This window comes from Sus scrofa, chromosome 14 (genome assembly GCF_000003025.6).
Source record: "Sus scrofa isolate TJ Tabasco breed Duroc chromosome 14, Sscrofa11.1, whole genome shotgun sequence".
Lineage (NCBI taxonomy): Eukaryota > Metazoa > Chordata > Mammalia > Artiodactyla > Suidae > Sus > Sus scrofa.
The window spans coordinates 10,251,611-10,268,650 of record NC_010456.5 but is presented as its reverse complement, the minus strand read 5'-3'; the positions used below and the strand labels follow the sequence as shown (position 1 = coordinate 10,268,650).

General features: G+C 37.9%; 1 protein-coding gene across 6 annotated transcripts in view; it reads right to left on the bottom strand.

Annotated features, from left to right (window-relative positions):
- PPP2R2A (protein phosphatase 2 regulatory subunit Balpha) overlaps positions 1-17,040 on the bottom strand; it is an 88,354-nt gene that overhangs the window by 15,091 nt on the left and 56,223 nt on the right. For all 6 annotated transcript variants that reach the window (NM_001164020.1, XM_021072095.1, XM_013982663.2 and 3 more), the window contains 1 exon segment: positions 5,467-5,632. In NM_001164020.1, coding sequence (NP_001157492.1) covers positions 5,467-5,632 — 166 coding nt within the window.

Genomic DNA, 17,040 nt, shown 5'->3' with positions numbered 1-17,040 from the left:
TAAAATTTGTGACTTAAGAGACTTAAAAAAAAAAATCAATGGCACATATACTACCCAAAGCAATCAACAGATTCAATATAATCCCTATTAAATTATCCATGACATCTTTCATAGAACTTGAACAAACAATCCAAAAATTTACATGAAACCATGAAAGACGCAGAATTGCCAAAGCAATCCTGAGGAACAAAAACCAAGCGTAATTCTCCCACACTTCAGGCAATATTACAAAGCTACAGTAATCAAGACAGTGTGGTACTGGTTCCAAAACAGACATAAAGACCAATGCCACAGACTAGAGAACCCAGAAACAAACCCAGACACCTACGGTCAATTAATCTTCGACAAAGGAGGCAAGAATATAAAATAGGAAGAAGACAGTCTTTTCAGCAAGTGGTGCTGGGAAAACTGGACAGCCACATGTAAATCAATGAAACGAACACACCCTCACACCATGCATGAAAATAAACTCAAATGGCTTAAAGACTTAAACATAACACAAGATACCCTCAAACGCCTAGAAGAAAACAAGCAAAACATTCTCTTGACATCAACCTTACAAATGTTTTCTTAGGTCAGTTTCCCAAGGCAACAGAAATAAAAGCAAAAATAAACCAATGGGACCTAATCAAACTGACAAGATTTTGCACAACAAAAGGAAACCATAAAAAAACCCCAAAAAGACAACCTATGGAATGGGAGAAAATAGTTTCAAATGATGCAACTGACAAGGGCTTAATCTCTAAAATATACAACTTATACAACTCAACAGCAAAACCACCAATGACCCAATTGAAAAATGGGCAAAAGACCTGAATAGACATTTCTCCAAAGAAGATATACAGATGGCCACAGGCACATGAAAAAAACGCTCAACATCCCTGATTATTAGAGAAATGCAAATCAAAAAACTACTATGAGGTACCACCTCACACCAATCAGAATGGCCATCACGAACAAGTCAACAAATAACCAATGCTGAAGAGAGTGTGGAGAAAAGGGTACCCTCACACGCTGTTGGTGGGAATGTAAATTGGTACAACCACTATGGAGAACAGTATGGAGGGACCTCAGAAAACTAAATACAGAACTACCATATCACCCAGAAATCCCACTCTTGGGCATATATCCAGACAAAACTTTCCTTGAAAAAGACACATGCACCTGTATTTTCATTGCAGCACTATTCACAATAGCTAAGACATGGAAAACAACCTAAATGTCCATCAACAGATGAATGGATTAAGAAGATGTGTGTGTGTATATATACACAATGGAATACTACTCAGCCATAAAAAAGAAAATACTGCCATTTGCAGCAACATGGATGGAACAAGAGACTCTCATACTAAGTGAACTAAGTCAAAAAGAGAAAGACAAATACCATATGATACCACTTATAGCTTGTAACTGGAATCTAACATATGGCACAAATGAACCTTTCCACAGAAAATCTCATGGTCTTGGAGAATAGACTTGTACTTGCCAAAAGGGAGCGAGTGGGATGGAGTGGGAGTCTGGGGTTAATAGATGCAAACTATTGCATTTGGAGTGGATAAGGAATGAGATTCTGCTGTATAGCACAGGGAACTATATATCTAGTCACTTGTGATGGAGGATAATGTGAGAAAAAGAATGACCTCTGTGTGTGTGTGTGTGTGTGTGTGTAAGAGAGAGACTGGGTCACTTTGCTGTACAGTAGAAAACTGACAAAACTGTAAACCAAATATAATGGAAAAAATAAAAATCATTTTTAAAAAAGATAAAAAAATCAATGGCATGAACAAAGGATCGGGAAGTATTACATAATTTCAGTGCAGTGTTTGGGAACAAGGCAGGTTGGGAATTAAAAAAAGAAAAGCAAAATTCTTATGCTCTGCAGTAGTGCCTTTTTAATCTGGAGTTTCAGGCCCAATTTAGAGGTACATGAGAATAATCAAACTCCATAAACTGTATGCAAGACTGTGTGAATATATTCACTTTGTGTGAAGGAGAGTATTAGATTCCTTAAAGAAATCTGTTATTTCCAAAAAGTGAAGACCACTGCTCTACAGTGTTTCCCTACATTTGAACACTAATGACTAAAGAAGTGTCCAAAGTCCCCAGTGTTCCCCTCACCACAAACAGGTCTGGGATGCATAAAACAAAGCTTCCTTTGTGAGCATGCAGCTTTGATGTAAAATACAAAAGGCTTCTTATTAATAAGCTGTTAAAACACAAGCTTCTTTCAAGTAAACTTTGTATTTTCATATATTCAAATACCTATGGTCAACAGATTAGAGCTGGACATTTTTACAATGTAGAGAAACTGAGGAGAATTCAGAGAAAGGCAAAAGAAGATTAAAGAGAAAGAGCAAAACTACTTGAAACATTAAATGAATAAAGTTATAAGAAGAGACTATGAAGTTATGTAACTAAAAACAATCTGGGAAACACTGAGTGGTTTATAATGATCATGGAAAGCCAATGCAAAGATGAAACTAAGATTAATTTTGGTCGTTCAAAGTTGGAATGTTTGGTTTTGCTTTCCACCATTCTGCCCCAGTAGTTTCTAATCCTTTTGTGAGTCTAAAGACTCATTACATTTGGGGGAGGGGTGGAGAGAAGGTATTGTTGTGATGTATCTCACAGACAAAACCATACCAAATAATAAAGGCATTGCTCAGATTTAATATTTGTTGATATTTCTGCAAAATTGCTCTCTTTTGAAAGAATAAAGCTTTTCAGATACAGCTCAAGTCCTACTCCTCCCACCCTTTTTCTATTCCACCATTCCCAGGCACAACAGTTTATAAAATTTCCATATTTGTTCTATTCTCTAGAACCCTAGACTCTGTTTTCAACACAAAAAATAATACAGCCTCCCACCCCAAAAGTTATATTTTACTTAGTATTCATTAACAGCAATCACAACAAAAAGACAAAAACCTACAAATGCATTGTGTAGTGTTCTTAAAAATGACTTTTCAAATTCACACAGTAATCCTATTTGGGAAACATTGGTAATTCTGTCTACGGAAAAACACCACAAAGAGCTCTGACTCAACCACTGGAGGTGCCAGTGGTTTCTACTTCCAGTGAGATTTGATAGTTTAGTGTCTAGAAAGGCTCGTCTGGTTATTACAATGTCTTGATTATTTCAAATCACAGAGGAGCACATGGAAGCCTGCATGAAAGACATATGTGGACATAAATGAAAACTGGAAGATATTTTAAGATTTAATACATAAATGAAGTACAATAGGATGCTTCCAAATAATACTGAGGAGAAGGGGAAGAAGTACCTGAGAAACACAATTAGTGATGACCTGAGAAGTGTGGAAGCTGGGTGGTGGGTAAATTGGCGGGGGGGGGCCTTCATTTATTCTAGCTTAGATTGTAATTTTAAAATCCCCCTTTATAAAAAGTAAAATGATTTAGCCTGTAAGAAGTAAACTTCCAAAATTAAGAACAAACACACTTCCTGGGACATTTACTTTCAAAGTAGAAACTATATAAATGGTATAACTATTATTTGATGTAAAAGAGCAGTATCTGAAATGCTATTTAAAATAGCTATTTTTATAAATCAAAACTGAACCAGGAGTTCCTGCTGTGGCTCAGCAGTAACAAACCAGACTAGTACCCATGAGGATGTGGGTTTGATCCCTGGCCTAGTTCAGTGGGTTAAGGATCCAGTGTTGCTGTTGAGTTGTAGTGCAGGTCACAAACGAGGCTTGGATCTGGTGTTGCTGTGACTGTGGTGAAGGCCGGCAGCTGCAGTTCTGATTCGACCCCTAGCCTGGGAACTTCCATAGGCTGCACATGTGGCCCTAAAAGAGAGAGAGAGAGAGAGAGAGAGAGAGAGAAACCGAACCAAGATTAGAAGCCAACATACAACATAAGTAAACACATACGCCATAAAAGTTACAAGCTTTAAATCATTATTTCTATTTGTTTTCCTTTTAAGAAGAAGAGAGAGAGGAGTTCCCGTCGTGGCGCAGTGGTTAACAAATCCGACTAGGAACCATGAGGTTGCGGGTTCGGTCCCTGCCCTTGCTCAGTGGGTTAACGGTCTGGCGTTGCCGTGAGCTGTGGTGTAGGTCGCAGACGCGGCTTGGATCCTGCGTTGCTGTGGCTCTGGCGTAGGCCGGTGGCTACAGCTCCGATTCGACCCCTAGCCTGGGAACCTCCATATGCCGCGGGAGCGGCCCAAGAAATAGCAACAACAACAACAACAAAAGACAAAAAGACAAAAAAAAAAAAAAAAAAAAAAAAGAAGAAGAAGAAGAAGAGAGAGGAATGCAGTTTATGTGAAAAGAAAAGGGTACAAATTTCAGAGGGCTGGTTGAGGAGAGCTTGACACTCAGAAAAATAAGTACCAAAGAGGAAGCAAAAATTTATGTTGTCAGCTACTGGCATCATTCTGTGGAATGCATTTCTAAAAATTTGATACAATGGGTGATAAGGCCTAAGGTGGATGAAGTAGGCACTCAATATTTTCTACTATGTCACCTCCAAAGTCACTTAAGTTTATATTATGCCAGTGATAGAGAATGGTGAGGTCTAGGTGCTAAAATCTGCTTTTATTAATACCAAGGAGAAGAGAAAAAAAGAGGTCTTTCTCAATCCTTATGCCAGCCTCAAAACACTTTTAATCTAAATTTTTGCGGACTATGGCTACCCATAACACCTGAAAGTATCCCTCAATCACCTTAATGACTCTTTTTAGACCCCAATCTATAGGGATAAACCAAGTCACAACTTAGGTGAAAAAAAAATTTAGAAGAACAAAAAGAAAAGACCCTATTCTCAACTTGTCATAAAGGACTTTAAATTCTGGCAGGGTCACACAATTCTAACTCCAATAACTTTTCCTAAACAAGCAAAACCGTCTAAGAAGCTTATTCTAGTCATAAAGCTTGCTGGGAAGAAAGCAATAAGTTAACTCCAGTTTGTATCCTTCTTGGACAAGGATCAAGTAAGAGTGCTCTCCTAGAAAGTACCCTGAAACAAGGACTGTCCTTTGACAGAGTGTTTTGTACTCATAGTTTGAAATACTCTTTGGAGGGTCAGGGATGCTTACAAAGGAGGAGGAAAGGAAATTAACGTTTATTGAGCACTCACTATGTACACTAGCAGTCATCACACTATTCACAACCATACTATAATGTAGATACTACCATCTCCAGTTTGCAGATTAGGAAAATCTGCTTCCATGTTAGTAACCTGCTCAAGACTACTAAGCCAAGAAGTGGCAGAAACAGGATCTGACTCAAATCCAAAGGTAAAAGAAAATGGACACCCAAGGATCCCTTTCATAGAATTTAAAAACTACATGAGAATAAACAAGGAAAGATAGAAGAGTTTGCATTCTATATGGGAAAAAATGTTTACAGAGAGCTCTTAACGATTCCTCTTTGCAAGGGGGAAAATATCCTTCAGGACACATGTCCATAGTGGGCAATATAAAAACTTTACACTTACCATTTGTTGACAATAAAAACTGAGCAGCATTTTTCTGGGGTAACCACCTAATTTTGTTGATCTTTTCTTCTATTTCTAAACTTTTCAAGTAGTCAAACTCTGGTTCATGGCTCTGAAAGGTGCTGTAAACATTATATTCTCCTCTGCTATGAGACTGGATTTTGTTCTAAAAGGGAAACAAAAATATTTGGACCAGTTGAGCAATTTATCAAATTAATCAAACGTGTAATCAAATGCCAGAAGACCTTGCATCTTAGATACAATTATATTTGTTTTTATATTTAAAGGCTTTTAAAAATTAAATATAAATGCTTAAAAGAAAAAAAAAGGAAGCGCTAATAAATAAAACCTAATAATTAGGCCCAATTCATTAGGAAAAGTGACATTAAAATATTGATCATTTGATGACTAATTTATGATAATATATTAAATAGAACAGAGGACCATTAAGCATAAAGGGACTTCACCTAAAAAGTAAAGATTAAATAAGAAAAGCTTGTCAGAAACAGATGGCTGAGGCACACCTCTCTCTGCCCGCTGTTGTAAGGGTTAATCCTCTGACCTCCCTCCACCTCAAGCACAGCCCACTGTCGCAGAGCTCTATTACTCATTATGTTCACATTCAGCATTACTCAGCAAAGCTCAGCCCACAGTCCCACCAACAACTGCTTACACCCTGCTTAAATTATCTTATGAGCCTAGCACACACCAATGATTTATTTCCTTTAGTATTGGTGTGAGTGAATACAGTTTAAGCTATTGGATAAAGACACTACCTGTGAACTTCTTCAGTTAACGCTAACTCCTTAGCAAAAATGAGAATTATAACCATGTTCAGAATTCCTGCTTTTAATTCATCATCACATAATCAAAAAATCTTTCCAACAAAAACATTAAATATCTAGTTGAAAGAAAAACCAATGGAAAAGTAGTTTAAAAGATGTTATTGATAATTATTTTAAGTAAAAGTAAATTATCAAACGAAATGTTTATGATTACTTGATAATAACAGTAGCCCATTAGTTATTATTATTCTCCTTATAAAAAGAAAACCTTATTGAATTATCAAGTTGTTAGCATATATTTTGGGTTGTTTTTTCCAGTAGCTTGATTATCTGGATTGATCATTCATGGTTACAGTTATATTTGGATGCTCTGATAGCAGCTATCAATTACTATTGAGAAGATTTGCCAATGTTGACAATATAAGAGCATACCACAGAACACAGTCCACACTGGGAATACAGAAGGAGAAAAATCAAGCTCAGAACCTTGGTCTCATAACAACCACACTCTTAGACTAAATTTGTTAACCCAATCTATTCACTATGTATATGCTAATAACACTTTAGAAGCAATTCCATACATCTTCTACGAAAAATTACTTACTCAGTCTCAAAAGGTTTGTCACGTTACCCTCCAAGAAAACTACAATAAATAGCAATTCAATTTTTAATATGAATGTTGTTTTTAATTTAAGCATGAGACCATAATGCTATGTATACTAGGTCCTAGAGGTATAGACAAATTTAATAACATAGAGTCTCCACCTTTAGGTAACCTGCATATGTAAAACTCTAGTCAAAAGTAGAAATTAAAGGAGTTCCCTTCGAGGCTCAGTGGTTAACGAATCCGACTAGGATCCATGAGGATGCATGTTTGATCCCTGGCCTCACGAAGTGGGTTAAGGATCCAACTTTGCTGTGAGTTGTGGTGTAGGTCACAGACACAGCTTGGATCCTGTGTTGCTGTGGCTGTGGTGTAGGCCAGTGGCTACAGCTCTGATTCGACCCTGAGTGTGGCAACCTCCATATGCCATGGGTGTGGCCCTATTAAAAAAAAAAAAGGTAGAAATTAAGGTCTATATAATTCAGATAAGCAATATAAAGAGCCAAGTGTAAACACACACATTTTCTTTTCTCTTCGTCTTTTTAGGGCTGCACCCAGGGCATATGGAAGCTCCCAGGCTTGGGGTTGAATGGGAGCTGCAGCTGCCGGCCTACACCATAGCCACAGCAATGCCAGACCCTTAACCCACTGATCAAGACCAGGAAACATCCTCATGGATACTAGTTGGGTTCATTACTGCTGGGCCACAATGGGAACTCACACACACCTTTTTCTATGCAAAAACTGGGTCTATCTGGGTCATACTATATTTAATGATAAGGAAAAGAAAAGCACAAGCATATGAAAGTATATTCTAAAACAGGAGAATAACATTATCCTAAAGACTTGAGAATAACTATATGGGTCTAAACATGATCTATTACATGATCTAAAACCAAATCAGAGAAGTGTTTGGCAGTGTCAGTGGACTTAATTACTGTGTCTTTCCAACAGTTAAATAAACATATACCACACAAGGAAAAACTTATAGCTGGGAAGTTAAAGATGGGATAATGTATTAGCATGCACTCTCACCTCAAACTCCACTAAAATTACGAGAAAGAATTTTTAAAGACAATCAACAATGACAACAAAAATAACAGCACAGATGACAGTAGCAGTAATAAATGAAAGATGCCATAAAACAGTACATGAGTGGTGGACTTAGTGAACTGCAGAGACTGGACCCTTCCTTACCAAGTATAGGATTTTCCCTTAGTGGGGAGGGATGTTTAGTGATCATGACAGCACTGTTTCCACATGAACTAAGCACACTGAGCAAATGTGAAGAAAAAGGAACACAATCCCATGTCCTCACATTGTGCCACTCGAACAAGAAAGCATCAGTGTCAAAGAAGGCTATTTTATTTGTTTTAAAAACTCTCTTATAATCATAGAGAATCATGACACCTTCCAGAATGCTTCTATTTGGGTTTTCCTTGCACAGCTTTTTGCACCTGCCTTTTTTTCTTAGCTTGCTGTTATCACTAAGAGAGAATCTATTTTCTTAATCACACAATATAGTTATAAGAAATTTTCTATAGTATATTTAGAAGCACTTCATCCCAATACCTATAATGGTGCCTGGCATATTAACAGGCATTCAATAAAAATTTTCTAAATGAACAAAAATAATAGCAAAAAGAATAAATAAAAACTGGTGTTAGTATGGTTAAGGGAGGCTGGAGTTAACCTGGTGAGAGGAGTTTGGTGCAAAAGTTAGGAAGAATGGGTTAGACAGATGCTCACACAGCAAGACAGAAGGTTCTTGAAAGCATATCTCTTAGTGAAAAAAGTAGGGCATGGAATGAGATGCACAGTATTTTTCACATACATTAAAAAACACAGTCCAGGAGTTCCCACTGTGGCTCAGTGGTAACAAACCCGACTAGCATCCCATTCTCACACAGGTTCTATCCCTGGCCTTGCTCAGTGGGTTAAGGAACTGGCGTTGCTATGAGCTGTAGTGTAGGTCACAGATTTGGCTCAGATCTGGTGTTGTTGTGGCTGTGGTGTAGGCTGGCAGCTTGGGAATTTCCATATGCCTTGGGTGTGGATCTAAAAGGACCTCCCTCAAAAAAACAAACAAAAAAAAGCCAAAAGGCCAAAACACAGTCCACAAAAACAAAATTACATATTTCAACAGAGACACACAGAATCCATAAATATATAAAGGATACTATATATCATGACCAAATTTTAAAGCAAAGTAATGAAGACAGTGTGGTATCTGCATTAAGAGTTGACACATATACCTGTGGAATAGAATAGATGGCTCAGAAACAGGCCTGAATTAAGACAAAAGGTGGCACTGCTGAGGCAGGACAGTCTTTTCATTCAAAGCTTTTGCTCAATTGGCTATTCATATGCAATAAAATAAACCTTGACCTTTACTACACCTCAAGCCACTCATATAAACTGATTCCAGGTGAATCAGAAATAGAAGTGTGAATGTTTATACTACAACACTGTCCAAGAGGACCTTCTGGAAATAGTCTGTATCTGTGCTGTCCAATATGGCAATCACTATCATGTGTGGTCACTGAACACCTGAACTGTAATTACTGTGACTAAGGAAGTGAACTTTAAATCTTATTTAATTTTAATTAATTATATAAAATTTAAATAGCCACAGAGAACTGTTAACTAGAGAGCACAGATCTACAAGATAATAGGAATATATATCTTCCTGGACTTTTGGGGTAGAGAAGTATTTTTTATACAGGACAGATAAAGCATAAGCCAAGAGAAAACCGTGATACAACTGAATTATATTAACTTCCTATTTGCCAAAATACACTATTCAGAAAAATGAAAAGGCAAGTCATAAAATGGAAGATACTTCCAATAACATAACTGACAAGGGTTCACATTCAAAAAGTGTAAAGCTTACAAATCAGGAAGGAATATCACAAATAACTGAGCAGAAAATACATGCAAGAGATTTTTAGTAGGCACTTCACCAAAGATGATATCTAAATGGCCAAACACATAAAAACATGCTGAACCTCAGTGTTAATCAAGAAAGTACAAATTAAAATCACAATAAGATACACTTATAACCTCGAAGATGTTTAAATTTTAAAAGGACTGACAACACAAAGCACTGGCAAAGGTGTCAAACAGCCTGAATTTTCGTATGTCCATGAGAACAAAATTGGTAGGATGATTTTTTTTTTTAATGTGTTGTCTACTAAAACTAAATGCCTACCCCCATGGCATGATAATTTCATGAGAACAACATGCACCAAAAAACATGACAAGCAGCATTATTAATAGCCCTGAAACAACCAAATACCTCCAGAATGGATAAATTGTGGTATAGTATTTCAAAACAACATTATATAGCAGTGAAAGTGAGCAAATATTTATACAAACATAAACTGGGCAAAAAGGCCAGACACAGACTACTAACTGTATGATTCCATTTATAAAAAGTTCTAAAACTACAGGCCAAACCATGTGTTAGAAGACAGGCTTATAAGGGGAGGAAGGAGAAAGAAGTGATGGGGAGGAGGAATGAGAAGGGTTGATTTAAGAGTGGGAAGTTCTATTTTTTGACCGATGTGTCTGCTGTGCGATATGGCACTAGTGTTTTTGTGCACTTTTCTGTGTCTATTTCAGTAAAGTTAAAAAAAAAAATACAGCATACAAACTGCTTTGAAAACAGTATAGGGGTTCCTTAAAAAAAAAAATTGCCATATGATCCAGCATCTGGGCATATATCCAAAAGAACGGAAAACAGGATCTCAAAGAGATGGTTCACAACAGCTAAGAGATAGAAGAAATCTAAATATCCACTGACTGATAAACGAATAAAGAAAATGTGGTATGTCTATGGCACGCACATGTGCATGCACACAAAAAGCAATACTTTTCAGCCTTAAAAAAGGAACTCCTGTCATGCTACATGAATGAACTTTGAGAGTATTATGCTGAGTGATATAAGGCAATCACAGAATGATAAATACTGCATAATTCTGCTTACATGGGGCATCTATAAAGTAGTCAACCTCACAGAAACAGAAAATAGAATTGTGATTGGCAGGAACTGGAGGGAGGAAGAAGGCAGGAAGTTGCCATTCAGTGGGTATAGAGTTTGAGCTATGCAGGATTGGGAGGTTCTGCTGCACAACATTGTGTATGTGGCTGGCAGAACTGTACTGTACACATGGAAATTGTTGGAAGGCTGAGTGAATGTTATGTGATATTTTGCCACAATTAAATAACAGCATGGAGTTCCCGTCGTGGCACAGTGGTTAACGAATCCAACTAGGAACCATGAGGCTGCGGGTTTGATCCCTGGCCTTGCTCAGTGGGTTAAGGATTTGGCATTGCCATGAGCTGTGGTGTAGGTCGCAGACACGGCTTGGATCCCTGTGTTGCTGTGGCTCTGGCGTAGGCCGGTGGCTACAGCTCCAATTAGACCCCTAGCCTGGGAACCTCCACATGCTGTGGGTGCAGCCCTAGAAAAGGCAAAGACAAAAAAATAAAATAAAATAACAGCAGTACATAAAACCAAAATACAAATTACAACACATTCAAATGGTGATCTATGAAGGGAGAGGTGAATGGGAACACATTATACAAATAAAGTTAATGCATATGGGACTATACACCTACATGAATGTGTTTATTTACTTAAGGAGAGGGCCACACCATGACCTATAATGGTAGTATGTGTCATGAATTCAATCATGCCCTGAGGCTCAAACAAATCAAAACAATATATAAAACAACAGTAAAATCCAAAAAAGAAGCCAAACTCTCTACCTGGTGTTAGATTTAAAAAAAAAAAAAAAAAAAGGAAGGAAGGAAGGAATGGTGGTTCTTACTAATTTTGCCTGTTTTTACCTTACAGGTTCATAAAATATAACAATCCTCTGGACCTCGATTTCCTCATCTGTTAAATAGAATTTATCCTCTCTACATCTGGAGTGACAAGACAGTTCTGAGAATTAAATGAGACAGTGAGTAATGTTCAAATATTAGTTTTCCTTCCAAACAGAGACCAAGCCCAATCAATCCACATTATGCCATTTAGGGCCAATGTAAGGAATCTAAATATATGATGACCTGGAATTCAAAGAGCTAAATTTTAGCTTCTCAAGTTAGGAAACCTACAACAACCTCTATTCTCATCAAGTATTTACTCTGAAAGAGCATAAAGAGGTATCTAAGAAAGAACTCTATTTCAATAAATTTCAAAGCCAATCCATACAACTCAATGGCAATATGGAAGAAACATGAAAGATTAACTCAACATCCTTAAAGAACTGAAAAAATAAAATACAATGAAGATTAGATACAACTCTATAAAAGTATGTTCAGTCTGATAAAAGTGCATTTTTAAAATCAGCGTGAAGTCACTTATGATGAAATATGATAGAGGATAATGTGAGAAAAAGAATGTATATATACGTTGGACTGGGTCACTTTGATGTACAGTAGAAATTGATAGAACACTAAACCAACTATAATGGAAAAAAATTAAAATCATTATAAGAAAATAAAATCAATGTGAAAAGATTTTCATACATAATGTCGTTAATAATCTGCCTGGCAATTTGGGAGTGGATGGAGAAGGTCTTTAAATCATACACCGCATTACAATTAGGGTAACAAATTCCAACTAGATAGTGAATTTAAATGGGAACAAGTGAAATATGGGTACATGTTTACATAATTTGGAGGCAGGAAATCAACAACAACAAAGTAAACAAAACTTAAAAGCAGCCAGTTTATAAAGATGAAAAACATACTGTCTCGTGAGAAAAAAAACTGATGCCCCTCACAATATCCAGTCTCTACAAATCAATTAATAAATATACCAATAGAAAAACAAGGCACAGAGCAAGAATTTTAATTACTGTGGGTATTGAGAGGTAAACTAGAACTCAGTAAAATAATACCCTTTTAACTATCAATGTGTTGCTTTTATTTTTTTCCCCTATATTTAGAAGTGAAGAATAGGGAAGTCTCAAAATTTTTCATATTTCAATTTGGTTGAAGTATAAATGTTAAATTTTTCTAGAAGGGATTTGGCCGGTGTAAGACTTTAAAATGTTCACACTGTCTCTGACTCAGTTACTTTATTTCTAGGAAGTAAGGAAATAGATGCTTCAAAGATTCAACTACAAGAATGTTTCACTGTGTTACTGATGATACCGTGGGGAGGACATATAGCAAGAAATAAACAATCTAAGCATCTAACAGTTGAGACTACATTAAGTGAACTTCAGTATATCTCTGTGATAAATGCCCCGTAATCATTCATGATGATTATTTAGAATGTTTAATACATTAAAGGTCTTCACATACAGTACACCTGAGGGGAAAAACCATATAACCATAAACACATTAAACTCTCATTTTAGAAAGATGGATCTGTGATATACATCAAATATTTGTTTTTGTTTGGTGAATTTACAGGCGGCATTCTTAACCTCTTGTCCTATGTCCTATTTCCTAAACTGTCTACAACTAACATAACTTTTTAATTAAGAAGGGGAAATTACTTACAATAAGAATACAATAGAGAAGTGTTTTATGTGTGAGTTTGGAAAGAAGATGGCACAGAGAAGAGAAAGTAAGCAAATTCTAAAATTACTGGGTATTACCTGTCATAGATTTGGATCTGCTTTTTGTTGCTGGGGTGGAATGTTTTTGGACAATGTAAGAAATAAGTTTAATCCAAATTTCCAGGCAACAGGTAAAATGAGAAAATTTTACTTTAATATGTCAAACACATCCTTTAAAGATCTAATTTCTGGCCTTAGGAAAAATAATATTTAAAGGAATCTTATCCTGTCTAACAGTTGTTTATCAACACTCATACTGATATACTCAGTAACCATCAAGGGTACTTTAAGTGCTAATCCACTTCTGGAAAACACTCTAATGAGTTGGAACCTCAAAAGATTAGTAGGTAACTGATAAGTGTTGATGGCTGGTTGGATGGAAATCTAGACAACAGATGGCTGAACAAGACAGGTGGCAACACAAATTCATGAATAAACACAAATGAGGACTAGAACTCGGATCTTTAAATGCTCAGTCTTTCAAACTCACTTTTCCCTCCCTGATACAGAGAAGAAATCATTTGTTGATGACTACTATTAAAAAGTCTAAGGATTGGAGTTCCCTTATGGCTCAGTGGGTTAAGAATCCGACATTGTCAGTATTGGGTTACAGCTGTGGCATCAGTTTAAACCCAGGCCTGAAAACTTAAGCATGCCACAGGTGCAGCCCCCCCCCCAAAAGTCTGTTAGGTTGGGATAAGAGGGCATTAATGACAAGAGGATAGAGAGGGATTCTGGAGTGCCAGAATATCCCATTTCTTAACCCGGGGGGTGGTTACACAAAGTATATTTGTTGTGAAAATTCGTGGAACTTTAACTATACACTTATGATTCTACATATCTTGGGAAAACATATCTTTAGGTAATAGCAACTTGAAGCTATATTTTGGAGTTTGTATTGCTCTCCTGGCATTGGAACGCACTCAGTCTTAATTTGACACTTTTTATCTGGTGAAGTCCTGAAAAGACTTTGAAAGAAAAAAAAAAAAAGTAAAGTGATGGAGGCTTAGGCCTCCAGTGTTCTGATTTAGTTGTTTTGAGGTGCAATCTAGGAATGTGAATTTTAACATTTTGGTTAAAATCTGTATGCAATTAGGCACATGTTTAGGTAACCCTAACAGTTAGAAGTCTGAAAGCACAACTTTAGATCAAAAACTAAATGAAAAATAAAAACAGTTGAGCCCTGGTGGCTTAGAAAAGGAACCTTATTTTACAGATACTATGATCTGGAAGAAACCATAGTGGTATTTTCTTGAACTTCTTGTACTCTTACCACACTGCCCCTGACAGATGGGCATCTGACTCTTGTGTATTTATTTTCATACACAAAATAAATTAATCTCTTTCTCCACATGAACCCCAAGTACAAGATTCTTCATAGTCTCTTCTGGCTATACCCTTCAACTATTTCTCAGCAGCGCACGCGTGCATGTCCTTTTAGGGCCAGACCTGCAGCATATGGAAGTTTCCTGGCTAGGGGTCAAATCAGAGTTGCAGCTGCTGGCCTACACCACAGCCACAGCAATGCGATATCCAAGCCGCACATCTTCGACCTACACCACAGCTCATGGCAACGCTGGATCCTTAACCCACTGAGCAAGGCCAGGAATCAAAGCAGCATCCTCATGGATCCTAGTTGGGGTTGTTAACCACTGAGCCATGAAGGGAACTCTCACCAACATTTCTAAATCTGCTATTCTGCTTGGCACAAAGTACCCCGTTATGTGAATGCTGCACATCATCCTAAACAGAAGCCCTGTTCCTCCAATTAAATAAACATCAAAATAAGCCAAGTTTGCATAAATGGTCCTGAATATTGCTAAATCACATCTTGCTGATTTTGAGTCCCATTCTAGTCTTTCCAAATAATTTAGAAAGAGAACACAACCATATTAACAACACCATCTACTTGAGCTTTTTTTTTGGGGGGGAGGTGGCCATGCCTTGGCCAGGGATGGAACCAGTGCCACAGAAGTGACAACACCAGATCCTTAACTCACTGCGTGACCAGGGAACTCCGAAGTACTATCCATCTTTTGCGATAAGCATGCTAAGGTTCTTCTACATCTATTAAGGTCTTTTGGGAATACTACATTAAGAACAACAACAAAAAAAAATCCCATTTACCAGCAGTCATAGGAAATAGAAAACAAAGGTTGCATAACAACCTAGAAAGAACCCAGAAAGAAATTAAAAAGGAATAATCTCTCTTCTCACCTTTCTCCTTAATTGTCCTTTAACAATATAAGCACTTCCCCCCCCCACATACACCTTAGCTTATCATGTACATCAAAAAGCCTCAGAGAAATTTGAAGGTCTGAGAAATCCAAAGCCAACAGGAAACCAGCTACTTCAACACCTGATCACCTAATATGACCATCCATGGAAACACAGATCCCTTAAAGAAGAGCAGATCAAGATGGCAGAATAGAGGGACTGGAGCCCAACTTCTCTCCTAAAAACAACAAAATTCACAACTAAAGGCTGAGCAATCTTCAACCAAATGGGCCAGAAACCTTAAAAAAGATACCCTACTCCAGAAGAAAAAGAGGAGGGCCACATCAAGAGGTAGGAGGTGTGATTTCGTGATATAAACAACATCATACCTCCCGGGTGGGAAGCCCCACAGACTGGAAACTAACTGGTTCACAGAGACTCACCTACAGGAGTGAGAGTTCTGAGCCCCACATCAAACTCCCATGTGTGGGGATCTGGCACTGGGAGAAAGAGCCCCTGGAGCATCGGGCATTGAAGGCCAGTGGGGCTTGTGCACAGGAGCTCCACAGGACTGGGGGAAACGGAGACCCCATTCTTAAAAGGCGCACACGGACTTTCACGTGCACTGGGTCCCAGGGCAGAGCAAGGTCTCCGTAGGAATCTGGGTCAAACCTGACTGAAGTTCTTGGAGGACATCCTGGGAAAACAGGGGTAGAATGTGGCTTGTCGTGAGAGAAGGACATTGAAGGCAAAGCTCTCGGGAATATTCAGCAGGTGCCTTTCTCTGGAGGTGGCCATATTGGGAAAATCTGGCCCCACCCGTCAGTCAGTGCTGAGAAGCCCCAGGGCAAACAACAATCCAGGTGGGATCACAGCCCTGCCCCTCAGTAAACAGGCTGCCTAAAGACCCCTCAGGCACACAGCTGCCTCTAATCCCATCCAGAGACTAAGCCCCACCCACCAGAGGGATTAGAATCAGCTCCACCTACCAGTGGGCAGGCATCAGCCCCTCCCATCAGGAAGCCTACAGCAAGCCCCCACACTGACTTCAGCCACAAGGGGGGCAGACACCAGAAGTAAAAGAGGCTACAACTCTATTATCTGTAAAAAAGGTCACCACACCAAAAACCTACAAAAATGAAAAGACAGAGAACTATAACTCAGACGAGGGAGAAAGGAAAAACCCCAGAAAATCAGCTACGTGAGGAGGAGATGCTCAGCCTCCAGGAAAAAGACTTTAGACTGTTGATGCTGAAGATGATGCAAGACATTGGAAATAAACTGGAGGCAAAGATGGATAACTTACAGGAAACACTGAGCAGAGAGATACAAGATATCAAACTTAAACAAGAAAAGATGCAAAATACAATCACTGAAATAAAAAACT